Source organism: Carcharodon carcharias, chromosome 12 (assembly GCF_017639515.1).
Source record: "Carcharodon carcharias isolate sCarCar2 chromosome 12, sCarCar2.pri, whole genome shotgun sequence".
In the NCBI taxonomy this organism is placed as follows: Eukaryota; Metazoa; Chordata; class Chondrichthyes; order Lamniformes; family Lamnidae; genus Carcharodon; species Carcharodon carcharias.
Genome location: NC_054478.1, coordinates 91,254,062 through 91,280,925, shown reverse-complemented (window position 1 = coordinate 91,280,925; position 26,864 = coordinate 91,254,062). Strand labels below are relative to the sequence as shown.

The following is a 26,864-nucleotide window of genomic DNA, read 5'->3' as shown; positions in this document are numbered from 1 at the left end:
GGTCACTGGCAGGTGTCTCCTTTTGGCTTGGAAGTACGCTTCTAGTTTGATGAGATTGACATCCTGTTATGTCAGGAGGCCCTTGAAAGTGTCTGCTCTTGTCTGATTTTTTTCTTTGAACATATACTGTCTCATAGGCATGCCTCATGAGGCACAGGTGAAACCTCTGGATTCTGGGAGGCATCTTAACTAGCTCCTTCTCATCCAAAAAGGAAACTAGTGGCTTGTGGTCGATTGTACCCTTGAAGCCGATGATATAGTCTGAGAACTTCTTGCACCCCATGTAACTGCAAGGGCTTCCTTTTCTATGATGGCGTATCTCATTTCCATATCTGACAGCTGTCTGAATGCATTGTACACAGATTGGCAACTTCCTTCCGGTTATTCCTGGAACAGGACTGCCCCTAGGTCTGTCGATGAAGCATTCGCTGCTATGGTGGTGGGAAAGGCTGAGTTGTAGTGGGCTAGAATGGTCCGGAATATCTGTGCATAGCAGCATCCTAATGCGAGTGAATGCTTGCTCTTAATGAGTCCCAACACCTTGATTGGTCTTTCTTAAGTAGATGCCTCAAGGGTTCTGCGATGTGGCCAAACTCAGTAAAAATTTTGCCAGCTGGTTCAGTCTCCAAGAATTGCTGGAGGTCTGGAATTGAGGTTGGATCTGGGATCTCACTGATGGCCTTGATTTTTTTTTTTTGTGGGTCTGCCATAATGCCTTTATAGCTGACGATGTGGCCCAGGAAATCGAATTGATGTTTTGGAAAACACTAATTTGTCATTCAGCATCAGCTCTGCTTCCTGCAGGCACTCTGAGCGCTGAAAGCTTCTTGTCATGTTCATCCACCATTGCACCATGAATCAATACGTCATCCACATGGCAAATTACCCCCCATATGCCCTGCAAAATAGTCAACATTATACGTTGGAATATTTCTGGTGCTGACGTGATTCCAAACAGCAGGCAGTTAAAGCAGAAGCTGCCGAAGTGAGTAGTAAATGTTGTCAGCAGCCTGGAATCTTTGTCAAGAAAGAGTTTCCAAAAGCCACTATTTACGTCCAATTTTGAAAATACCGTGCTCTTTGAGAATTTAGTCAGACCTTCATCCACTGGGATGCACTTCTCTGGCGATGGCTTTATTAAGTTGTGTCAGGTCGACGCGGATACGGATGGACCCGCTCGGTTTTGGGACTGAGACCATCCCAGAACAGTTGGTTGGATGTAAGACTGGGGAGTTGACCCCCATGTTTGTCATCTTGTCCAGCTGCTGATGCACCTACTTCATGAGTGGGCGGGGGACCTTGGGTGGTGTGAATAGCCACACTGGTTTAGCATCATCGTGCAATACTGTATGTGCTGTTCATGCCCCTCAGTTCTGTGAAAGAGTTTCAGGATCTTGCATTTGTACTTGGATCTAGGCACTTGCTGGCCAACCTAATCAACCCCCTCTAACTGGTTAAGTTCAACACAGGCTTTGCGTTTTAGCAATGAACAGTCCTGGTTGTGGATCACAGAGGTTCTCACAGATTGTTTTATTCTTTGTATCTCAGTGTCGCCTGAAGGGTGCCTTTCACTTGGAGCTTAAGCCTCCTACTATGTATAGGGATGTTATGGGCAGCATGAGTTGCTTGCTCCAACCATGGTTCTTCGCCTGACAGACTGTTACGCTGGCTCTTGTGTCTAATTTAAAATTTGTTAAATGGCCATTGACTGAAATGTCCACATTCCAAAATGAGAAACCAAGATCTTTGACCTCGCACAAGAAGCAGGACTGCGTGTCAGGTTTGAAGTCTTGACCTCATGAACGATCTCTTGAGCCTTCTGTGCATTTTGGAGTTTTTGTCTTGCACAGTTTGCCATAGTGTCCAATTCTGTTGCACTGAAAGCATTGGCGTGAGATTGCAGGACATTCATCTCACCTATGCTTTGTTCCACAGTATTGGCATGGTTGCTGTGCTGGCCAGTTCCGGTATTGCTTTCTCTGGCCTGGAGTGTCCCTGTGTCTTTACTTAACTAGCTGAACTATGGTGTGCCTCTACACCATTGTTTATTTTCTCCCCTTAAGATGATTCTGTGCTGTTCACTGAGTTCTGACTGCCTAACTGATTGCCTTTTATAGGTTTAGGTCTTCCTTTGCTTGCATAAGGTCAGAGAGTGTGTTGTCTTCTACTCCTATCACTATTTTGTTTTGCAACCTTCTGCCATCCTGTACAGATCATTGATGAATGAATCAACAGGTTCTCCTGACTACTGGACTTGGCTTGTTAAATTTAGCTCTTTTGAGTATTTTATTGCTTCTTAGATTAAAATAATTGTCGAATGATTTTAGTACTTCCAATTTAGCAGATGATTCATTGATTCCCTGTCTTAAAATAATGTCATCCGCAATCGGGCCTGTTGAGTAAAGCAATGTGTTAACCTGCTCTGCTTCTGATTTTTTTTTTGTCTAAATTTGAAGCGATGCTGTACCTTAAGAATATTTTCCTCCAAAGCCCCCGATTATGTGGTTGACCTGGGCTTTCAATTATTTCAAATTAATTTGGAAGTGTAGAATTCTGATTCATGATTAAATTTTTCGAACTCTAGGTTCTGCTTTAAGAGCTTTCTGAATTTCAAGATGACATTGCCGTTCACTTGGAGACAAATGGGTTTCCCATGCTTGCCAATTGTGGTGGACTCCACTACAATGGCTATCATGCTCCTGTTGAAAAAAAATTTCAACAGTGGCTGCCTAGATCAACTGCCTGCGGAGTTCTCTTACACAGGGTTTTACCTTATGTTGCAAATTTGTTAAATCCTGGCTTTTGCTTTCTCTCAGCTGAGCTTAGAAGCCCCGATTCCCCTGGATCATTTAACTAATCATTTTTCCCATTTCTAAGTGAGCTTGAGCGCTGTTCAGAAGGTGACTCGGGTTGGGTTTTAGCGACAGGTTTTTTCAAACTGCAGTTCTGACACTGAATTACTTAAAGATGTCTCGGGTTTTGCTGTAGCCTGGAGTTTTAAAAGATTTAAATCATCCCTGCTAGGTCTGCTGACTGCACTCTGTGATTAGAAGCTGACTTGCAAAGGAGATTCAATAGAGTCTTCTGCTGCAGTAAGAAAGTTTAAATTTTTGTCTTCAGCTCCTAAGCCTTTCTTTGGAGTATTTTTGTTGTGATTTTTTCCTCTGTCTCTGCTTCTGGAGCTTCTTTTCAGGCCAGACTGCTTTGCATAATTTTTTCTCGGTCTTCCAGCATTTTAGTTTTTCTCTGCTTTTTCTGTAAGGTCTTGAGTTTTCCCACAAGCTGCCACCATGTTGTAGGGTGTTGGTTACAGTTGGTAGGTCTGAAGAAGTCTCCATAGTAATACATAGGTTAACTGTAAGTCTTTAGTGACTCTTATAACTACTTACAAATATATAATAAAGGATACAAGCTAGGAGCTGTTTCCATGCTTTGCTGGTACACATGGCTCTGTCCAACACTAGACTGACGCTGGGTGTAGGTCATGCACTCTCTTACGTTGCTGTGCGGGTGGCACTGTACTCAGTCCCACATTAATTCTATATCTGCCAGACCCTTATTATACAAAGTGTCCACATATTCTCAGGAATGGCAGTTGAGGCACAGTTCCAGCATGTTATATACATCATCTATGTTATGAGCTAAAAAAGGCATTTGCCCTTCTCTCCCCAAGGAGGGTTTACTAGCTATACTAACCAGTCCTTAAGGATGTCAGAAGTAATGGGGGGGTCTGGCATAACAATTGTGAAATCTTTTCTACATCTTTTGGTGCATTAACTGGTATGATTTCATACTGGGTTTGCTGGCAGCCGCTTTGACATCAAATGGTGAACAAGATAGTGGTTATACCCCAACAGCATCTCTGTAATACAGTACACAAAGAATCATCAGAAGGATGCGGGTGAGGTCATTCAGTATTTAGCTCTTGAGCCAGTATGACGAAGATGTACAATTAGTATGAGTAGAAGGCAGTGGACCTGTTAACCCAAGAATTGCAGAATCAGGTAGCAGTTTTTCTCAGCACAATGGATTTCAACACAAAAAAATGTGATGCATAATGAAATGAGTTAGGCCACCTTCAAGAAATTGAGCTACTTTGTGCACCACTTGACAATCTGCATGAGTAGCTATTACTGTGTGCCTTTATTTAGTGTCCTTCCAAAACTTGATTATTTGGGAGAAGGAAGAGATGTTGATTTATTTGCTGTGCTCTACTTCCTGGCTCTGAGTGACTTATTTCAAACTATATCGAGCAAAGACTTGACCCAGATGAATAGTGACATGAAAAGGTCCTAAATAATAGGAATCTCAATTAGGCCATTTTGTATTGACAGCTATCTTCCAATTTAAAATAATCAATTTGTTACATAATCCTATAAATTTTGCAAGCGGTGCAGAAAGCACAAAGGACCATTAAAATGATCATCTAACATGAAGTAGGGAGCAGGTTTAGAAGCATCTGAAAAATAAATGGTTAATGTTTCCATTGTGGTTCCCACTATATTCCAGCTTTCCAGTATTTGTGGTTTTCCATCTATTTGGAGCTTGAAGCACCATTTATTAAATGCTGGTTTTCAAATTCAGATGAAACTAGTGAAAGAATTTCCAAAGATTTTCTGTTGATGCCCATTTGTTACCTTGTCATCTCAAATCAGAAACAACTAAAAGGAGTGGGCGATAAATGCTTCGCATGTAAAGGAGTCATTTAACTTATTACTCTGTCACTTTTTAAAATAAGTTTTCTGTTTAATTGTACTATACAGGACACTGCAACAATATTCATTGTTTGGCCAAAGCTATAAACCAAATTGCTGCTGCCTTGTTCACCATTCATAAAGGAAGCATTGAAGACCGTCTTAAAGAATTCCTTGCTGTAAGTAGAATTCCTGTTCTTCATTTTTTAAATCTAAACAAAGGCTTAAGCTCCATAGTACATGATACTTCAAAGCCAAAAAGAGAGAGGCAGTAGACCAGGTAAATCAAGAGGGCTGAGTGGGGAAGGAGGGCTTAAGTGAGTGAGTGGGAAGGGGTTTGGGAAGACAGGCTGCTGTGTGTGGTGGGGTAGTTGTGGGTTAGAAGGAGGTGTGTTTATGTGTGGGAGGGGGTGGAGATGAGCTAATTACAGTATGCTGGGGGTGAGGGGCTTCACTGAATCTCCTGTCACCATGGAATATGGAGAGCTTGGCTGAAGTCTACATGATTACATAAAATAGCATTTTTACAAAATACTTGAAAAATACATTTTCATATTTGTGATGTATTTGATCGATAAGACGAGAACTTTAATAATACACCTAATGTTGTTATATTGCTTTTTTGCTGTTTTGTTTTTGCTGTCATTTAGAGGTTTTTAATATATATATTATATATATATATATATATATATATACTCATGCATGGAATGTGGGTGTCACTGGCAAGGCCAGCCTTTGTTGCCTATCCTTAATTACCTTTGAGAAGATGGTGGTGAGCTAAAATGGGCTCACATTGGAAAATAATGTGTAAAGCACTACCATAGTCCTTTTCTTCACTTGCATATACATAATCCAGCAAGGTCATGTGTTGTTGGTATGGATTTCATCCTGTATTACATGCACTAATGACATTGAATGCTGAAATGCTGAGGTCACTTTAGTGATCTGATACAGATGCATTGATCTATAGTCCATAGGTAAATAAAGGAAAAACTAATGTTTCTACCCACTTGAAGTCTAATAATTCCACTCATCTAAGTGGCACAGAAGCATTTCCATTTCACTACAGATCGTAAAAAGTGCCATAATTACATAATGCCTTGTCACACAAAAAAAATAGTCCTTTATGTCTTCAGCCACTAATTTTCAGACTTTTTTGTCTTCAGCCACTCCTGTGAAATGCATATAGATTTCCATGTACTTAGCATCATAGAATAGTTACATTACAGAAGGAGACCATTCAGCCTGTTGTGTCCATGCTGGTTCTCTGCAAGAGCAGCTCACCTAATCCCACTTTCTCCCACACCCCAGCACCCCAAAAGAATCTACATGACTACTCCAAAACTGGGAACCAGTAAATAATATCAAAGAATGTAATTTAATCTGGCCAGTTCTGTTGTAATGATATTGATAATTTGTGCATAAAATCATCCAGTAACTGTTGCAGGGACACATCATGTGAGCCATATTATACAGTCTAATGTGCATTTCTTCTAGTACATATCCTGTGAAAAGTATAGAACAATTACATTGTACAATCGGAATCAATATTCTCCTTTTTCATGTAAAATAGATCTAATTATAAATGCAGAATTTTTGTTCATACTAATGCATAATATTCATTTTTGAAAGTTAATTGTTGTGGGGAGCGCGAGGCTGAAGGTTCACCTAGGACACTTAATACTCTTGCACAGGTCCTGTTCAAGACACATTAGGACTAGAGCAATTATTTCCAAATTGATACTTCAGTGCGTACTGAGCTACCTTGTTAGAGGTGCTATATTTTAAACATGACCAACTGTGGCCTGCCTGTTGAGGTGGACATAAAGGGTGGCATTAAACTTTTTGTATAAGCTCTCTTGCCAACAGTTTTTCTCAGCCAACACGTTATTTGGTCAGTCATCTCATTTGCTGTATGTGAAACCTTGCAGTGTGTATTACGGCTGTAGCTTTTACTACAAAGCAACAATGACTATGCTTCAAAAGTAACTCATTAGCTCTGATTCAGTTGGTACATCTGAGAATATGAAAGGCACTATATAAATGCAAATCTTTTTGTCCTTATTTTCTTCCTTCGTTCAATGCAAGTTCAAAGAGCAATTATGTTTTAAGAGTCAGAAGGTCCAAGTCACTGAGTTTTCTTATAAACCAGGAGTCCTATCATGTATGTTGATTTTACTATATATATTTTTTTTATGTGGGTGTGCTTCACTACAGTTTAGGAAGTATAAGGTGCAGCCACTTGAAGCAATGCCTACTGTACAGTTGCACAACCTTAATCTGAAGTAGGCTTGATCACGTGGTGGTAGGTTAGATCCAGTGGATATATGGGAGATGATGTGAAATGCTGGATTTATAGCTTCAGTTGTGGACTTTGAAGATCAATTATTGGAAATTCTCAATTTTATTATTTCCTATTGTCCATCCATGGTTTTTCGAATGCCCTTTTTTTATGACTACTGTGAAATTGTGATTAATGCTATGAAGGCTATGTTATGACATTTACTTTTTTTTTCTCTTTATGAAAAAATGTAGTTGAATGAAAAAGGCAGCATATCATGTAAAGTGAAAAATTACATAAATTAATTAGTAATTTGGTAATGCAGTTTTGAGTTTACAAATTCTACAAATTGCACGAGAAGGAAAAGAGTAAGTGAGATAAAGAGATCACTTAGTGTTTAATATGCTTGCACTATAAGTGATTTCCACAACTTTCACATGGATCAGACTGTAGTAATTGCAAATGAAGTCATAATATTTTATTGCATGTCCAAAGCATTTACATTTTAATGTTAGGCCAGGGGGTAGAGTCTTGGCAAGATTTTCAATTGAGATGCGATTCTCTTGATGGTTGCCTAGCTCAGAATGCTCGAACAGAATTTTTCTAAGTCCGTCTCTCCTATGTCAATTTGCAATATCAGGTTCCATTTGCATAGGAGTCTGTATTGGGGGGCACTTGAAACAGTTTCCCAATGCAGCACACTTCCTATATTCACCCATTAGACACAAGTCCCATATGATCTGAATAGTACATTTGCAAGCCAGAAAGTTCAATAGTTGGTAGTTGCAATGGTCTACTTAAACGCATTGAATTCCAGGTAGCATGGATTGCAATACAGCAATCCAGTAAAAGAACGGTCTGTTGTCCTGAGGCTGAACAGAATACATGGATAACTTGGAGATTAGATTTTGACCTATAAATCATAAAATCACATTGATTTCCCAGTATTGATGGGAAATGTGATGGCAGGTGTCAGCTGGACTATAATCCCATTCCAGAAATGGACCATTTAAGAAAGTAACTTCTATCATGTCAAAAAAGGATTAATGCATATAGGTTACACCATTAGCTTCGGTTGAGAAACAGTTGACCCAAGTAACTATGTGGACTGTCCCTCTGCCTTCATTGGGAGGTTCATGTACATTTTCTTACACTTGCTACACTTTTTTTATTGTATTTTTTTAAAAACTTCTTTGACATTGGATTACTATTTTAATTTTAACTATAGTCGTGCTGGGCACAGACAGAAGTCCTGAGGTAAAAGTATGATAGAACCTCGTGACAGACGAGGGAATGACTTCCGTGCTGAAGTAAGTCCTGTAAGAAATGAGAACATGGAGATCATCTTTTATATTCAATGTTAACTGTGATATAAACAGGGTGCATAGTGGATATTGAATGTGGTCCACTTAATGAGATCTTACTCCTTGTGATTTTGCTTTTTGAGAGTTTGGGAACTTTTCCTTCCTTGTATAAAGAGTGGATCAAGACACTATAAACACAAGACTGCTTTGCCAAGAAATGTAATGCTTGAATAAGGATTATGTTTAGATCAGGATTTCCATAAACTGCAGATAAAAATAGCCAATTTGCAAATATTTGAAAACTGTTAGTGCAGCCAATTTAACCATTCATTAAAAAACCACAAGTAATGTTTTAAAGTTCATGTACAGTGAATTCATTCAGTCATTCAGTCTAAACAACACTTTTTGCGTAAGTGATTAGATTCTAAATTGTGCTACTGTCTCTTAGTGAAATTTAGTAGTTCTTTGACTATATGTAGTGTGGTATTAAAAACCTGGTTAATAGTGGTATTTTATGCTTGGACCAAGATTTATTTTTAAATGTTATGGTTGGATCAGATAGTGTGTAATGGAGTGACTGCAAAGTAGTTTGGTATTTTGGAATTCTGGTGCTGGATCAGGTTATGTGTTTATCTAGAGTCAATGTATCCCTCTATTCTCCTTTTCTATGTTCTGTTTGCCATTTACTTTTTCAGGTTTCAACTCTTATTAGTAGATGGCATAAAATGTAAGATTTGAATCAGCTAGCTACCTCATTAATTATGATGGACATTTTATTTTTTTTAAGCTTAAGGAAGGAAAAATAGTGCAGAAATGGTTTTCACTGGTGTTTCTTCACTGTGCTCGCATCAATTGTGAGGCTGAAAAACCTAGGAGAAAATATAAAAGAATTCCTGTGCTATGATAACGTAGTCTCTTTAATAAATGCCAACAGGATTACTGTCTGGTTCTGCATGCCCATTAAGAGCAATGTGTTCAGGATTTTGTACACTTATAAATTTGTGAAATCTTGTTCTGACATGATCTAATTTTCAAAACGCTTCTGCAAAACTAGCATTTTACCCCAATTCAACTTTCTCAAAAACTTGCAGGGAGATTTTTGTTTGGTTAGTACATTGGTCTCCAGCTCTCTCTCTCTCTCTCTCTCTCTCTCAGATATGTGGGGTCAGTCAGAACAGATTTTTGTTTAATACCCTCATCCTTATTTTGGATATTTGTCAACTCTATAACTATTAGAGATCTATTTTTCCAAAGTAACATATTTCTTTGCATTTAAACTTTGTCTACTATATCATTTTACAGATACTAGTCTCTTTTTTTAGACTTGTTTTGAACATTTCACCGATATCTTTAAATGTATTAAAGATTGCTGTTAGCATCATCAGTTCTCATCTTTACTGATGTTAAATCTGCTGTGGGTAATAGTCAACAGAGATTAAAGTTCATCCCACTAACACAGTTATGTTTTGTGGATCTTTTCTGTATGTAAATTGGTTGCAGTATTTGACTATACATAGGCTTCCAAAAGCAATGCATCAGCTGTAATTCACTCTGGGACATTCTGAGGATATGCTGAGGTTCTAGCTCTTTCTTGCTTCTGCTATTTTCAACCCTCAAGATTATAATTGGCCATTTCTCATCAAAGCAAGATGGAGTAGCACTAGGATGTTGATGGTTCAGGGCCATTTTGTCAAGTAGCACTTTAGGCACTTTTTACCAATACTGATCCTTCAATTGCTAAGAGGGATGACCATGTTCTTACATCAATTATTTCTCCCTGCTGATCAAATCCACATCCTCCTCCTTAGTGATCTATTGCACTAATGCACCTTGTTAACAAATATTTCTTTCATTTCAAACAAGATAATTGCTAGAATGTCATCAATTTTTCCCCAGTGCCTTGTTTTATTAGAAACTGTACCTGAATGTTATCTTTTCGCCAGGAGAGAACAGTTAACTGTCAAGCTTTTGTTTCAAATTCAAACCAGGCAGGTCAGCTCTGGTCTTGACATTACCATGGGGAATGAACCAGGGAATGGTGCTTTCCGAAGCTTTTGTTTAGTTGGAAACAGCATAATATGTGGGCATGCTCCTTCTGTCTGCAAAGAACAAGGCCCTGGGTGTGAATATATGTGGCTTCTAGAATCTGTAAGTGAGCTTGACTGTGAGCCTGACAATATTAGATTGCTTTTCAGTGTTAGTCCTAGCACATTCAGGATTGTTAAGCAAGTGTTGTCCAATTGCGGAATCACATCCAATGTTGGGCACTATGTTTTGAGTTTTGCAAGCACAGGCTGGCTGGGTACGGTCAGTACTTTGCCTATTGCGAATAGCTAAATGGATGTGCTCTTTGATACAATCTGACAGTCATTGGGACATTCAGCCCATGTACCTGGTATTGCATCTTCCTATTAAGTTTTACAGGCATATGACGTGACTGCGACAGTCCTGAAATTTCTTCAGTGTATTCAGTAATTTATGCTGTTGACCGTTGATTGGCAAGAGAACTTGATTAACCAATTAACTGAACGTAAAAGAGGAATCTTACTGACGCCCCCCCCCCCCCCCACCCAAACAACGTTCAGCATCCCTGCACAGGAGATGATTCGTTTCTCCAATAAGATTTGAATGTACTCATTCCAGTATGTTTTGCAGTTCAGTGCTTATCTGTTTCTGAGTGATGGATTCTAGGCTTTGCTTCAAAATTCCATGCAGGCTGCACTTTCCAAAGTCCTCACCACTTTCTTTATGTTCCCAGTACATCTACCTAACAATTCTGCAGCTGTGCTTTCTACAATAACATTTTAATGCATTTTTTTTTTACATTAAAGTACTCAAAGGGAAAACACCTTTGCAAGAAAACCAATTGCTGCTGCTTCGGCAATGGTATCCTGATTATCTTAATTTTAAAATTGTGTATACAGCTATTTAGGCAGTCTCTGTACTCTGGCTCTAAATTTGCACACATGAAAAAAATTATAGGGGTAGAGCGCTGAACGTGAAATTTAATATGTTGAGGACAATAAATTAGGTAACACCTGTCATTTCTTTACCACTGTTGTGTTGAAAAGGTGGTGTTCTGTCACTAAAACTGCATCTTTTGCATTCCTAGTGTTACATTTAGTTTGAAATTAATAGATGTGTGTCAAAAGATCTGATGGAGTAGAGTTATCTAATTGAAACCGTAAGATGCTCTGCCCAAGAGTGTGGTGGATGCAGATTCAGTCAAGGCCTTCAAAAGAGAATTGGATAATTACCTGAAGCAAAAAATATTGCAGGGCTATGGGGATAAGGTTGTGGGGGTGGTGTGTGACCAAGTGAGTTGCTCTTCCGGAGAGCTGGCATGGACACAATGGGCTGAATGGCATTCAAAGTGCAGCTAATTTGTACACAGCAAACTCCTACAAGCAGCGTATGGTATGACTAAATAATCAGTTTGTGTGATGTTGATTAAGAGATAAGTATTGGCTAGGACACTGAAGATAACCCCCCTGCTGTTCCTCGAAATTGCTATGGAACCTTTTAAGTCCATCAGAAAGGGCAGACAGGGCCTCAGCTTAAGGGCACTTACCACAGAGAAATTTACCATGGTCAGCGTTTCCATCACAGTGTAAACTAGGAAAATCATTGCTGGTTTGAAACTACAAAAGTGTCTGTATTTAGAAAGCATGTATGTAGCCTAGGATGACAAATTAATCTTACAGTTGGGTTTGTACTATCATTTTTCTTAATCTGATTACATCCCTGTGTAGCACCAGTTTTCCACGCTAAAGGAGCAATAGCAAATTTGCTTAAATAACAGGTGATATTGTTCAGCAACTTGATACCCTTATAGCTATTCCTAGTTCCTGATTTTGGATTTGGCATCCAAGGCCCTTGGTGGGCTACTGAACACTATCTGCATTTTTATTCCACTGGTACTTGGTATTGTAACTTTCTAGCTGTACGTATGTATAGTTGTAAATTGTCATTTACATCTTAAAATAGAGCATGGTTGCAGTAGGTGAACTAAATTGAAGTTTAGATTGATAATTAGGTCGCAAATTTAAGCAGATAAAAGTCCTTGAGTAGCTCATCATAAGTGAGAAGATGCCAACTGCATCCCCACAGGCAGGGGAAGAAAGTTATTTCAGGCCAGTCTCACTCAGCTACTTGATTTCATTAACATTGACGAGCTGGGAAGCAGATACAGTAGTCAGCCTCAAACAATGTAGCAGGGAAAACAAAAACTTGATGGGGAGGAAACTCATTGAATGGAAGCTCACATTTCCTTAAATTTAGCCGTTGGCTCTTTAAATCTACAATATATTCCTACAACTGGACTTCAAAAATGTTTTATGGAATTTAAAATATTCTGAAATGTTTTTAGAAATAACAGGGAATATATAATGTTTTGCAGATTTTATTTTATCCATTTTGGGACATGCATGTCGCTGGCAGGTCTGGCTTTATTGCCTATCCATAATTGCCCTTAAAGGTGATGATAAGAGCCTCTGCCTTGAAGAACTGTAATCTGTATGATGAATGTATCTCAGTGCTGTTAGGTAGGATGTTCCAGGATTTACGCCCAGCAACGATGAAGGAATGGCGATATATTCCAAGTCAGATGGTGTGACTTGGTGGAGATGTTCCCATGCACCTGCCACCCTTGTCCTTAATTGCTGCTGAAGAAGCCAGGGTGAGTTGCTGCAGTGTAAATTGTAGATGGTATACACTGCGACCAGTGATGGGGGAGGAGGTGAATGTTTAATGTTGTGAAATGGGTTACCTTTCAATTGGGATGCTTTTCCTCGAAAGTAGTGAGCTTCTTGTTGAAGCTGCACTATCCAGGCAAATGGAGAATATTCCATAACACTTCTGACGTGTACCTTGTAGGTGGTGGACAGGCTTTGAAAAGTCAGAAGGTGAATTACCTGCCGCAGAAAACCCAGCTTCTAACCTATTATTGCCACAGTATTTATGTAGCTGGGTCCAGTTAATTTTCTGATCAATGATAACGCCCCAGGATGTTGATGGTGGGCACTGAGTGATGATAATGCCATTGAATGTCATGGGGAGGTGTGTGGCATTTTTGTTGGAAATTATCATTGACTCGCTTGAAGTTGTGTAGCTTCAATGCTACTTGCCACTTATCAGCCCAAGCCTTTAATATTGTTCAGGTCTTGCGGCATGCAAGTACAAGCTACTTCATTATCTGAGGAGTAATATTTGTAAATGTAAAATTATGAACGGTGTACAGTGCAACCAAAAGTGCACACACCCACTTCTAACCTTATGATAGAGGGAAGGTCACTGATGAAGCAGTTGAAGATGTTTTTTTCCTAGAAAAGCCTGCAGATATTTTTTATAAGTTACTTGCTATTCTTTGGAGAAGAAGCGTTTACCACAGAAATAAAAATATGTGAAACTTCAGCAGCTGCATTAGAAAAAAGTACATCCAGATTTTGTAGAAATTTAGATTAACTGCTCTGCCTCTGCAGGCAAAATAACTTATTTCAAAAGTAGCATAATGTCATGCCCAGAATGCTACTTCAGATTTAACTTATTACCTTAAATGGAAGAACAAGAACAGTTAAAGGGTTACTGGCTACATGGATACAAAGTTGCCTGACAGAAGGCAGAGACAAGTACTTGAGGGAAGTGTGCAGTGGTGTTCCCCAGGAATCCGTGTTGGGAACACTGCTTTTTAATATGTTCATGATCAGGATCTGGATATACAGAACATAAGTTTTCGGATGAAACTAATATTAGAAATGTAATAAACAGTGAGGGGGGTAATAACAGAGTTAAGGAGGACATTGATGAAATTTTACAGAGAAGTGTGAATTGATTAATTTTGGTAGGAAGAATTAGGAGAGACAATATAAAGTAAATAACACTTTTAAAAGGCTGCAGGAACAGAGAGGGTGTAGAGGAAATTTACTAGAATGGTAGTGGGGATGAGGGATTTATGTGTTGAGACTGTAGAGCTGGTAATCATCTCATGGGTCCAAAGAAAGTCAAAGGGATATTTGATAGAGATGTTCAAAATAATGAAGGGTTTTGATAGAATAAGGAGAAACTATTTCCAGTGGCAGAAGTGTTAGTAACCAGATTTAAGATAAGTAGAAAAGAACCAGGGGTAACATGAGCAGAAGAGGATCTACACAGCAAGGAATGCATTGCTTGAAAGAGTGGTGGAGACAGCTGTAATAGTAACTTACAAAAGGGAATTAGATAAATATATCTAAAGGGGAAATTTCAGGGATATGTGAAAAGAGCAGGAGAGTGGGGACTAGTTGGATAGTTGTTTCAAAGGGTTGGTGCAGAAATGATGGGCCGAATGGTCTGCTTCTAATGCTGTATCAGTCTATGATGAACCTTTAGCTAAAGAACTGGTCTTCTGGAGATTGTTCTAGTTTATGACTGCATGATGGTTTGCAGACTTCACATAAGAGGGTAAAAAAGTTGGAATATTGGTTGAAACAAAATGTAATGCTGGAGTTGATACTCCCGTTACCCTAAGAGAGCTCACCGACAAAGCTGCTTTCCAAGTTTGTAATTTTTAACACTTTTACTCTGAGATTTTTAAAGTGTGTGCTTCCTCCAAAATATGTTAGGAAGAGTTCTCTGATTAAGACAGGCTAATAAATGATTTACCTAAAAAATAAAAGTTTAGAATTTGTAGGTTAGGTTGGAAGGAAGTGAAAGTAAAGCTTTTGCAAGTGAGACATAAACTGAGAATAAATGGGATGATGGGGTGAGCAGAATTGGTGTAGACATTTTTTTAAAAAATTTAAACATTTAGTATAGAAATTTAAGCCTCGCTGATAATGTAACAAATTACTTCTGACATTAAGTAACTTTGCTGTACCGTTGATTATGTTTAACAAAGTAGTGCTTTATCTGAAACTTTACAAGCTATTCAGGCCCAGGGAAACAAGAATTCCCTTTGAATTGGTAGTGTAAAGTTTTTTTTAAAAATCATCAAATTAATTTGCAAATAACAGATACAGGAAGGATGGCAGAAATCAAATTCGTAACATTTTTTGTAAAATATTAGATTTCGGGAGGAAAAGTTGCTGGGTAGTGGCATTGTCATAGAACATTTCCAGCATCACTGCAGGAGTAAAAAAAAAGTGAAATTGGCACTCTGAGCGCAAGGCTTTGTGCACCAGAATTGCACATCAGGAATTCAGGCATAGAGCACACTCCACAGGATCTATTGCCCAATAAAATTAATGGGCAGTGTTGCGGGTTTGGGTGACTTCTTTGCCCAATTCCTCATATGAACTCTAGGCACGCAAAGCTCTGCACTGGGAGTTAATATTTGTAAAATTATCTTGAAATATTTGAAGAAAAAAATTCCACTACCCAGGCATCCAAGAATTCCTTGGAGGCACTTGCAATAGAAGGGATAAAGCATTTCCGTCATTCCTTTCAAAGATTATTTTTGCTGCTTTTTTTCATGACTGAATGGTAGGGAATTGAATGTGCTATGAACTTGGAATAGGTCATTCAGCCCCTCAATCTTTTCTACCTTTCAACCAGCCCATGATTGATGTGTGCCTCGGTTCTGTTTAGCCGCCCTTGCTCCATATCCCTTGATACCTTTATTTAACAAAAAAACTATCGATCTCAATTTTTAAATTGACCTAGCTTTATTGGGGTAAGAGGCAGGATTTCCACTACACATTTTTAAAAACAAAAGTGCTTTCTGCTTTTATTTCTCAATGACCCAACTGAAATTTTAAGACAGTTTTACAATTGTTGCTTCATCCCTCACTTTTGTATTCCAGTAAGGCCATTCCATTCACCCTTTTGTACCTTTGATGTACCTGGACACTGAGCATTTAAATCACTTTGTTCCTCTGTAGTTCCTATTTTCTCACTATTAAGAAAATATTCTGATTTTCTTGAATCTAAGTGGATGATTTGCCCTTCCACATGTTGAATTCCATGTGTAATAATTTTGCTCACACCACTTTGTAACTTCCTGTTACATCTACATACATTAACTTGCTGTGTCTCCTAATTTATGGGTAAACTTGGGTATACAACTTTCTTTCTACATCTAAGTAATTTACATATAGTGAAATTGCTCTGGGGAATACCACTTTTTATATCTTACCAAACAGAGTCGGTCTCTCCTCTTTCTCTCTGTACACACCCCCCACCCCACCACCCCCCCCCCCCCCCCCCCCCCCCCCCCCGCCACCCACAATCCCTCAATCCCTCCCATCTCCTTCCCACCCTCCATCATACTACCTCGTAATCATTTACCAACTTATGTCACAAGGTTATCTCCAATTGTGTACACTTTCGTTTTTGTCAATCACGCCTTCTGTGGGTCTTATCAAACATCTACTGGAAGTCTACATAGCCAATGTTCATAGGCATTCCCCATTCCACCATGCTGATGAAAAGTCAGTTAGATTCACCAGACATGACCAGCCCATCACAAATCCTTGTTGACCCTATGCTCAATCTCTCTGGTAGATTCCAGGAACTTGCACAAAAATGACATTAAACTGGCAGATCTGTAGTTATCTGTTTTCTCTGCCCCTCACTTCTTAAATAATGAAGCGAAAATTGTGACTTTCCATCCAAACGCACAAATCTAAATCTAGAGCGTTTTGGTTAATTATGATTAAAGCATCTATAACTTATGCATCAATTTCTTAATATCCTGTGGGTGGAAACCATTAGCCCCTGGAATTTGTGCATCTTAAGTCATTGCCTTTTTTAACTTGTATTAAATCTGTTAAGTTCCTCCACTTGGAAAACAGGTATAAAGTATTCATTTAAAAATCTCCCATTTCCTTATTATCTATTATAGATTTATCTGTCTTTAATGGGCCCACATTCCCCTTTATTACTTTTTTTTCCTCTTAACATCTAAAACTTTTTAGTTTTGATGTCCCTTGCAATTTTTGCCCCTCTTTGTACTGCGTATTTTTTTTTTCATCTCACTTTATAGCTCTCCTGGCCTGCTGGATCTCCACTTTTCCTTGCCATTTGTGAAAGCCTATTGTCTTAACCTGTCTTGTTATTCATTTCTTGACTGTGGTTACTTAACTGTACAAGTGGATCCTTTGCATTTTTGTGGATATGAACTGATTTTGTATTGTACTGAATATTTCCTTGAATACATTATACTGTTTGTAGGTTTAGTCATTAAAATAGTTCCATCCAATTTACTGTGGTCAACTCATTTCTCAACCCTCTGAAATTTGCCTTACTTAAAACCTTGATTTGTGACTCTTCCTTCTCTCTCTCTCTCTCTCTATCTCCCCCTTTCAAAAACCGAATATCAAATCTATAATAGTGTTTGTGTTTCCGGATTGTTTTGATTGGTAGGTCAGTTGATTTGGTGGGCTGAGGCGGGTACACCTAGAGAGACATCGGTCGCAAGGAGAACTGGAACGTGTGACACATGCAGCTGCCAACATTTGGTGGTGATGCCGGTGGCAAGGTTGGGGGTGGTGGTTGGTGGAGAGCAAAAACAACAGTGGATGAGAGCCAAGCAACTAAATAAACTATTTCTTTGAGGGATGTGATGGGAGGCTTGGGGATGGCAAGAGCAGAATGGGAATGGCATGGGAGAGTTGGAAGGAATGGGATATGTTTAGCATGGGAAGGATGGAATGGCATGGGGTGGGATAGCATTGAGGAAGGGGTTGCGTGGACGGGTTGGATGAGATGTGAAATTGGTTGTGTGGCAAAATGATAGGGATAATCATTTGATGTGACTAATTCTTGAAAGCTATTAAAATTACATAATTACATACAAATGCAATGTACTAAAATTGAAAATTCACTAGATTTTAATAAAGTTTTGAAAAGCTGTCTAATGAATTAAATGAATATATCATTATTTTAAGACTCTATAGATGAGGAAGATGATAGCCTACACTCTGCAGAGTTTCCAAACAGTAACTCCGTTGGGCATGCCACTGTACAAACTTTGACTACTCAAGGAAGGAGCAGTTATAATGCTACAAAATTTGAATCCATACAAGGACTTTGTCATGAAATAAGATTGATCGTTATGGAGCTGTTTTCTTCAAAGTTAGATGCTGCAATTGTAACAGACTGGTTTCAAGGAAATATTCTTTATTCTTCGAATAGTTTTGAGCTCATCAGATGTAAACCTACCTTTTCAACCCAGGAGAAAACAGTTCCCCATTAAACTTCCATAATCTTTGACGACAAACAAGCCACAAGGCCAGACACTTGACAAAATTTTGATTTATATTCCTGGGCCTGTTTTTGCACATGGACAGCTTTATGTAACTTTTTCCAGCCTGAGACATTTTGATTCTGTTAGTCTTGGGTGTGTTACAAACAGGATAGGAGGGACGAGATGACTCCTCTCTCTCTCTCTCTCTCTCTCTCTCTCCCACTCCTGGGTTTCAATTTAAAAAGTGATTTTGCCAGTTCAATATGTACTTAACTGTCTATAGCTTGGTGTAAGAATTAAGGCAGCCAGATTCCTTGAGTTAACAAGTAAGGAGTTAGTTTTACTACCAAAGCTTCCTCAGGTAAAGATATAAAAATGATTGAGAAAAAGGTTTAAAATGTACAAATATGCCCAACTTCCCGCTAATGTAAAAAACACACGCACCTTCCCCAGGCATGCACAAAAAGAAATAGAGTATCAGATGTTAAAACTTGGCCGATTTTTAAAAAAAGGTAAAGTCAGAAAAATTATTCATGGATTGTCCAAATGCTTGTTCACAGCTGAAGCACCACAGCGGCTGCTGGTACTTTGGTTTCTCATTGAAGCAGTCGCTCTGCAGCCTTGGCTGGTTGATTCTCTTTATTTCTTGAAGACAGTGGTGTTGATTCAGAATCCTCTTTAAAGAACTCTGTTTGCAGAAATAAGGTCTTCTGATGGGGATTCAGATCACAAACAGCCTTTGTTGAGAGAGGGGAGTGGGGCAGGAGGGTAAGGCTGTTGCCCCTACTGTCCATCTGGTAGTCTCTGGTTCAAAACCAGTATATTTTACACCCAAGAGCTGGGTCACGTGACCTCTCTGGTTTCTATCTGGAGCTTATCTTAGCCATTGTCTTTGAGCTCCATTGACTGTCTCCAAAAAAGTGGCTTGTGACCTTCACAAAATGCAACTTTGTAGCTGCTGTAGTACATTGCCCTTGTTTACCACAAAATGTTCTTTTCAATAAGTTCAATAGGTATATATATCCAGCAGATGACATCACAAATTAATATTCTACATAGCACATCTTCATGATAGTGAAAGCCTAACTAGAAATTCTGTAATAAAGAAACACTGTTGCAGTAAATATGCTAGTTTGATTGCAAACATTTCGCAGGTCTTGGCTAGATCAAGTATATCCTGGTCATTGTTCATGAGGTGTTCTCTTACTGTTGGATCATTAACTAATTCTGGTTCATTATTTATCACTAAATCTTGTATTCCTGTTACCCTATCTGTTCTAAAACATCCTGGTATAGAAATCAGATTCACCATGTTCTAGAATTTCATTGGTTTTTCTGCTTCTCCCGGTCTATGAAAGAATTGAAGTCTCCCATTATGGCCATATTGTTTTTGCTGCGTTCTGCTAATATTTATATTTATACATTCCCCCCCCCCCCCCCCCACCCACTATATCACTATTATCAGGAGGTTAGTAGGTGATTCCTACCAGAGTCTTGCACCTTTTTCTGTTTCAGAACTTTAGCTATACTGTTTCCACTGTCTCAAATCCTGAAATTATTGCTGCTGTTGTCATCTGAAATTATTGCTGCTGTTGTCATTTATCAATAGCGTCACTCTTCATCCTTTCCCAAATCTCCTGTCCTTTCTAATGATTCTGTATCCTAGAATATTTAGTTCCATATCATGCCTAAATTTGTACTTCTGACTCACTTGTTTTATTTCTTACATTTTGTACATTTATGCACAGAACCCTTATTTGGATGACTGCTGGTCACTTTATAATACTTTCCTGATTTGATTAGGTTTTCCCCAAAATTTGTTTTGGTTAGCATTGCTTAACTGTCTGCTATAATGATTGGTTATTGATAGTAATTTTGTTAAAACTACACTGTAGCCCAGATCTCTCAGCCTCCGATTATCCGGAAACCCCAAGTACCCCAAAAGATACACGCGAGACCCATTAAGTCCTGACATAAGCACATTCCTGCATGGAAATTTAAACTTTCAGTTGCTGGTTTTACCCTACCCGGATTGCTCCATGATTGGCCAGAACCATGCAAGCTTGGGCTGTTTGCCCTATACTTACCCGGGTTTTTACATGGGTTTACTCAGAGTTTTGCGTAACAAGTATAAAACCAGCAAAACTCTTAAGTAAATCAGCTGGAATGTCAAAGCACTCCAGAACCCACAGCAATGTTTAGCTCCCTTTCCTGCAGTGTTCATCTTCCACCACCGCCCCCCCCCGCCCTGACAATGTTCAACTCTCCTTGATGGTGCTCACCCTGTCCTACCACACACCCCTCCCCCTAGACAGTGCTCACCACCTGGAGGGGGAGGGGGTTGAATGTTGTTGGGAATGAAGGGGATTGACACTGTCATGGAGTGAGGCTTTGGAGCTGCAAAGGCTGACAGCTCCAGACAATCTTAAAACTAGGAGCTTTTCCATCAGCCTCGGTGTGCTCATTCAAAGAATTGTAAGTAATTTGGCTTGGAAATACCAGCTTCAGGTTATTTAAATTTGTAGATACTGAAAATCACAGTAGAAAGTCTAAAACAGAGTTAGAAATAACAAAATTAACACAAGCTTTGGGGACAATTAAATTCTTACTTCCCAGAATACGGTAGCTAGTGCTGTAAAAAGTGGGTGTGACTTGGCCTTTGTTGTGCTGTGCTCAGGCCTGCCTGGTTTTCTACAATGGAGGCTTCATGGAGCAGCCAGCATCGGAAGTCTGGCCTTAAAAAATGCTGGCAGGTAAGTTTGTACTTTTTCCTATGATTAGTGTCGGTCAGAATTGTTCTGACGCTAATCGGAAGATTTGGGCCTTTGTGTTTGGAAAAACAGCACTATTAGTGTACTTGACTGCACATGTTTCTCTCCAGCTTGCTTCTTCAAGTTTGCTGAAAATTGGACAAGAGACTGACAAAACCACTACCAGAAACAGAGAATCTGTTTATTTACTGCTTGACATGGTGAGTAAAATGTTAGCAGGAATTTAAGATTATATGCAGTCATGTCAGAATCATAGAAATTTCCTAAAATCATTGAAATTAGAATACAGAGAAGATGTGCCCCATTGGGTCTATGCCAAGTCTTCAGCTGGAACTATCTTAATGGAGTGAGCTCATTTTTAAAAAAACATTTTTACTACCGAAATTTACTAATAGAAGGGCTTTTGCAGCCCAATGACCTGGTACTATATAAATCCGTTGGCATCATGTGAACAACTCTGCAGAGGTCTATTTCCCAATACCAAATACTGGCAGAATACATCATGCTTCATTGTAATGATATTCCTGACCAAATTGTACAATAATTCAATCTGATTTTGTGTTTGTTAGCCTACAAGCTCTTTTATTCCTGGTTCTACAGAGACAGTAGCCAACAACTAGATTAGTGCTACAAATTGATTTAGAATCAAGCAAGTTCAGATAACCAGGGCAATTGCTTGCACTCAGCAGTGATGCTTTATGTCATGAGCTCATCTGCAAACACCCAGCTTGTCTGTCTTTGAAAAATTACCCACACTGTTTGTTTTAACTTTGCACTTACCAACACTTTGTCTTTAAAAGATTCTGCAGTGTAATATTTATGGCACTTTTGCTGAGCTGCCAACAGTAGTTTTGTTGAGGCTTTTTGTGGTTTGTTTGCACTACTGTAAATGCGTAGCAACAGTTTGGCCTACTTTGGTCACTGAAAAGACTGATTGAAATGCTACATTGTATATAATCATTGCTGACATGTGATTGGAATTTTCCTCAGATTGTACAAGAGTCTCCTTTCCTGACAATGGACCTGCTGGAATCTTGCTTTCCTTATGTCCTCCTGCGAAATGCTTACCATGCTGTCTACAAGCAAAGTGTTACATCTTCTGCTTAAATTGGAATTTAATGGAGGCAGGATCCAAGTTAACTAAATGTTCTGCAGTGCTGGTTTACAAGCTAACAACTGTAGAATTGTTTCACTTTATAGTCTAAAAATGTTATGAAACTGAATCATTTTTCATAAACATACATTGTAGACCAGTGGTTTCTATTATGTTATTGATATGCTTGACTGATTTGCTGAATAGTGACAAAGCTGAATGGTTTTACTTTAAATGCAGCTACATTTGTTAAAATTACACTACAATGTTGATTGAATTTTAAAAATCATAAGAAACAGCTCTTTTGAAACCATCTTCCGTAAAGCTGTATTAAGATGCAGAGAAAAATTCATCTAATTATTTGAAGATGATTTTCCTTCTGTGTATAAATTATTTCAGATAAGGCAAGAAAAGATTTGAACTTGTCATTCTTCTTTGACAGTAAATGGGATGGATGGATTATTATTTGCATTTATGTGGATTTATTATGATAATTCTGGTTTTAATTTTAAATAATTGCTATATTAGTTACTCTGAAATACATTATGTAATATCTACAAATTCTATAGGAATGCTGAAACCTCCAAAAACAATTCTAGCAATCCACTGCGCATTACAACAGAAGTGATGTTTGTATAAAGCATAGTATAATTTTTTTTATAAAACTAACTTCAGTGGAGAGCTTGTTGAGATTCACACTACCATTGTACCCAGTTGTATGGTATGACTATGAATATTTATCACATATTGATAAAATGGTAGCCCTTAACCTCTTTTATATGTTTTACATTTTTCAAGTTTTAGTGTATCTTCCATAACAAACAATAAAACACCAGGTTACTTCACGTTCACAACAGAGAATGTTCATTTGTTTAAACATAATTCCTATTTGATTTGCCACTGAGAATGTTGCATGCAAGTAACTGCTTAGTTATTTTCTTTCCTTTAGCTGATCTAAAAGGTAGTTGCACATATTTAGTGTGGTACAATACCAGTTGTATTACAGAATATCAGTGTAAAATTTGTAAAACTGAGATTAGTTGCACTGAATTCACGAGGCCTGAACTAGCCTTTGATTTAGGTTTTAAATGTATAAACTAAACCCTGATGCTACTCAAATGGAGCTACTCCTTCCACTTGTAAAATGCATTATTTTTCAACATGAATTTATCACCTTCCCCACATAAAAGGAGTATAAGCAGCTCAGTTCAGGAGTAATCATGGCCAAGAGTTTTCACTTCAGGTGCAGTTGGCGCTCGGGTGCAAATTGCACTCAAAATTATGCTAGTTTTGAGCAATTTTTTTCTTTCTCTTCCCCCCCCCCCCACCTTCCAGTTTCCACTCAAAAGCTAGCCTTAGTAATAGTGACCATGAAACCATTGTCGATTGCCATAAAAAGCCATCTGATTCACTAATGTCCTTTTAGGGAAGGAAATCTACCATCCTTATCTGGTCTGGCCTACACGTGACTCCAAACCCACAGCAACGTGGTTGACTGTTAAATTCCCTCTGAAATGGTTTTTACATGCCGGGATTGGGATTCAGAGTCAATGTTGAGGACTCCCAGGGCAACTCCCTTCTGACTGTATACCACTGTGCCACCACCTCTGCTGGATCTGTGCTGCTGGTGGGACAGGACATACCCAGTGATGGCGGTGCCTGGGACATTATCTGTAAGATATGATTCCGTGAGGATGTCTATGTCTGCCTGTTGCTTGACTAGCCTGTGAGGCACTGTGGCACTACTCTCCAGATGTTAGTAAGGAGGACTTTGCAGGTTCGACAGAGCTGAGATTGCTGTTGTTTCCGGTACCTAGGTCAATGTCTGGTGGTCCATTCCTTTTTTGTGATTTGTGTTTGATACAACTGAGTTGCTTGCTTGGCCATCTCATAAGGCATTTAAATGAGTCACATGTAGGCCAGACCAGGTAAGGACGACAGGTTTTCTTCCCCAAAAGAACATTAGTGAACCAGATGGGTTTTTACAACAATTGACAATGGCTCCATGGTCATCATTAGACTTTTAATTCCAGCATCTGCCCTGGTGGGATTTGAACCCTGGTCCCCAGACCATTATCCTGGGTCTCTGGTTTACTAGTCCAGAGACAATACCACCATGCCATTGCCTCCCCACGTGTTGTGCTTTGCCTGTATCAAAATCAAAAGTCAATCCACAGTTCAGGCAAGATGTCAAAAGCAGCTTTGCCAAAAAGCTTCCATAGGTTGGCCATGATCATTTCATTAAATATATAACCAATACTTTCCACCATAAGCCACTTGAAAAGGATACCTAAATGATGTCTATTATGCAGAACAAGATTGAGAAAGAAGGGCAACGCCGCTTGGGCAGACATTGCTGCTTCCAATGTATCTGTCCACTCCCAGTTAATCAGCAGGGACGTTATGTCAAGGATATATAGACGTTGAGCAATGCCAAGTACTGTATAAGGCAAAGGCAGAATAACCATCATTCAAAGGAGGGAATTAAATGTTTAGCTGTATAAGGAGTAGTTGACAAGGATCCTTGTGTCCTGGTCAATATTAATTCCTCAACAAAATCATCAGAAAATAGATCATCTGGTCATTATCACATTGCTATCTATGGCAGCTTGCTGTGCCAAAATTGGCTGCTGTATTTCTTACATTATAACAGCGATCATACTTCAAAAGTGCTTCATTGGCTGGAAAACACTTTAGGATGTCCTGAAATCATGAAAGATGCCATGGAAATACAAGTCTTTTCTTTCTATCCTGACCTGAAAGATCAAATGGGTTTCAATCCTTCTTTCAGGGCAAAGTCCCACATGAGTAATCTAAATCCATTGTAATGTTATACATGAATATCTTTATGAGGAAGGGATTGACGGAGCTACCAGAATCATCACTTAAGAAATAACAGGGATGAACTTGTCTTCGGGAATGGTGCAAAACAGCAGTTGTATTTACACCACAACCAATTTTGTTTCTGCTGACTTTTATAATCTTCCTTCTAGCAAGTTTCAATTATGTTGAGAGTCATTTCCTGCCAAAAGGTAAGTGTTTCTCTGTAGCTCAAAAATCAGTGATCAACAGACAAGGGCCCATACTGTAATTCTCATCATTGAGGCCAGTCTGCAGGTCTACCTTTTAACCAAATAGTTGAGGGGCTGAATTCAGCTTCAAAAGAAATATATTTAACGTAGGAGACATATTAACTATCTGGATTTGACTTTCTAGTTTCTGTGATTTCAATCAAGAGCTCCACTGCAGTGGTCTCTTTGAAACCTTGTGTCCTAAGCAGACATTTCAATGCAGCACTGAAAAGTGTTGTACTGCTGATGGTGCTGTCTTTCGAATGAGACGTTAAACCAAGATCCTGTCCATCTCCTTATGACACTATTAAAAAACGAGTAGGTGTTCTCCCAGTGACCTGGCCAGCATGTAACCCTCAACCACCTTAACCAAAAGCAGATCGCACATCGTATGGTCATTTATTTAGTTACTGTTTGTGAGAGACCTTGCCGTGCGCAAATCAGCTGCTACATTTCCCTACATTACAACATTGACTATATTTCAACAGTAATTGTGAAATATTTTGGGTATCCTGAGGATGTGAATGGTGCTATATCATTTCAAGTTCTTTCTATTCATCCCTTATGTTTTCAGGTGGCACATTTAAGTAGGAAATGATCTGGCACAAGACAGTTGAAACAAACACCAGTCTGCTGCGCATACTAGGCTAAACTGGAATATATGCATAGCAATGCAACACTTTCAGCCACAGATATATGACAAGCCAGTTTTGTGGATAGATATCATCACCATACACAAACCAGTGAGGAAAGATTTACAGAAAACCAATGCAAAAACACATATTGATGTTGGCAGCTCAGCACATGGCAGACAGAATTTTGGCCAATGAATAGACCTTATAGTTTCCACGGTGTTAACAGTGGTTTCTTCATGCAGACTTGCCCTTAATAAAAACAGTCAGCTAAGGCAGATCTACTACAAGATGTAACACTCCATTGGCCTGGTGTTTGAGTGGTGCCTCTTGTGATGCCAGATGTCCCATTGTGCTTTACCTGTCTTCAGCCTATGAATACCCTCTCCAGTAGACAATTGTCAAAAGTTGTGCAATAACAGATTTACATTGTGATTTCAGGATTGCAATAAAACATATCCGCATAAGGGATTTTCCTTTTTTTAAACATTATAGCTTCCAGATAGGGGATTACTGCTCAATTATTAACTTTGTGTAATTGCAACTATTTTAAGTCTCCATGTTCCTTTTGAAGGGAGACAATTTTAATTGCTTAAAAAAAAAAGAAAATGAGCAATGTTCTATAAACTGGGAAGCTGTGGGCCCACCCAAATTATTCTTTTATGGAAAATTAATTTAATAACCATATGATGTGGGGGACACTATAACCGTGGCTTATGCCTCAAAGGGGAGAAACTCCGGTAGGCATGTTACTCCAGGTTGTTCTCATGTACCTAATGATGAGTTTTATATCAGCATTGGAAATTTGACATTGTTCAAACACCTGCCCTCTTGGCCAGAGATGTAAGAAGATCCA

At 38.9% G+C, this 26,864-nt stretch overlaps 1 protein-coding gene across 2 annotated transcripts in view; it reads left to right on the top strand.

Annotated features, from left to right (window-relative positions):
• Positions 1–23,156, top strand: part of nckap1 (NCK-associated protein 1) — a 206,041-nt gene extending 182,885 nt beyond the window's left edge. For both annotated transcript variants that reach the window (XM_041200526.1, XM_041200524.1), the window contains exons 29-31: positions 4,764–4,873; positions 21,323–21,412; positions 22,203–23,156. In XM_041200526.1, coding sequence (XP_041056460.1) covers positions 4,764–4,873; positions 21,323–21,412; positions 22,203–22,319 — 317 coding nt within the window. In that variant the 3' untranslated portion in view covers positions 22,320–23,156. The remainder of the gene's footprint in view (positions 1–4,763; positions 4,874–21,322; positions 21,413–22,202) is intronic.
• The last annotated feature ends 3,708 nt before the right edge of the window (positions 23,157–26,864 follow it).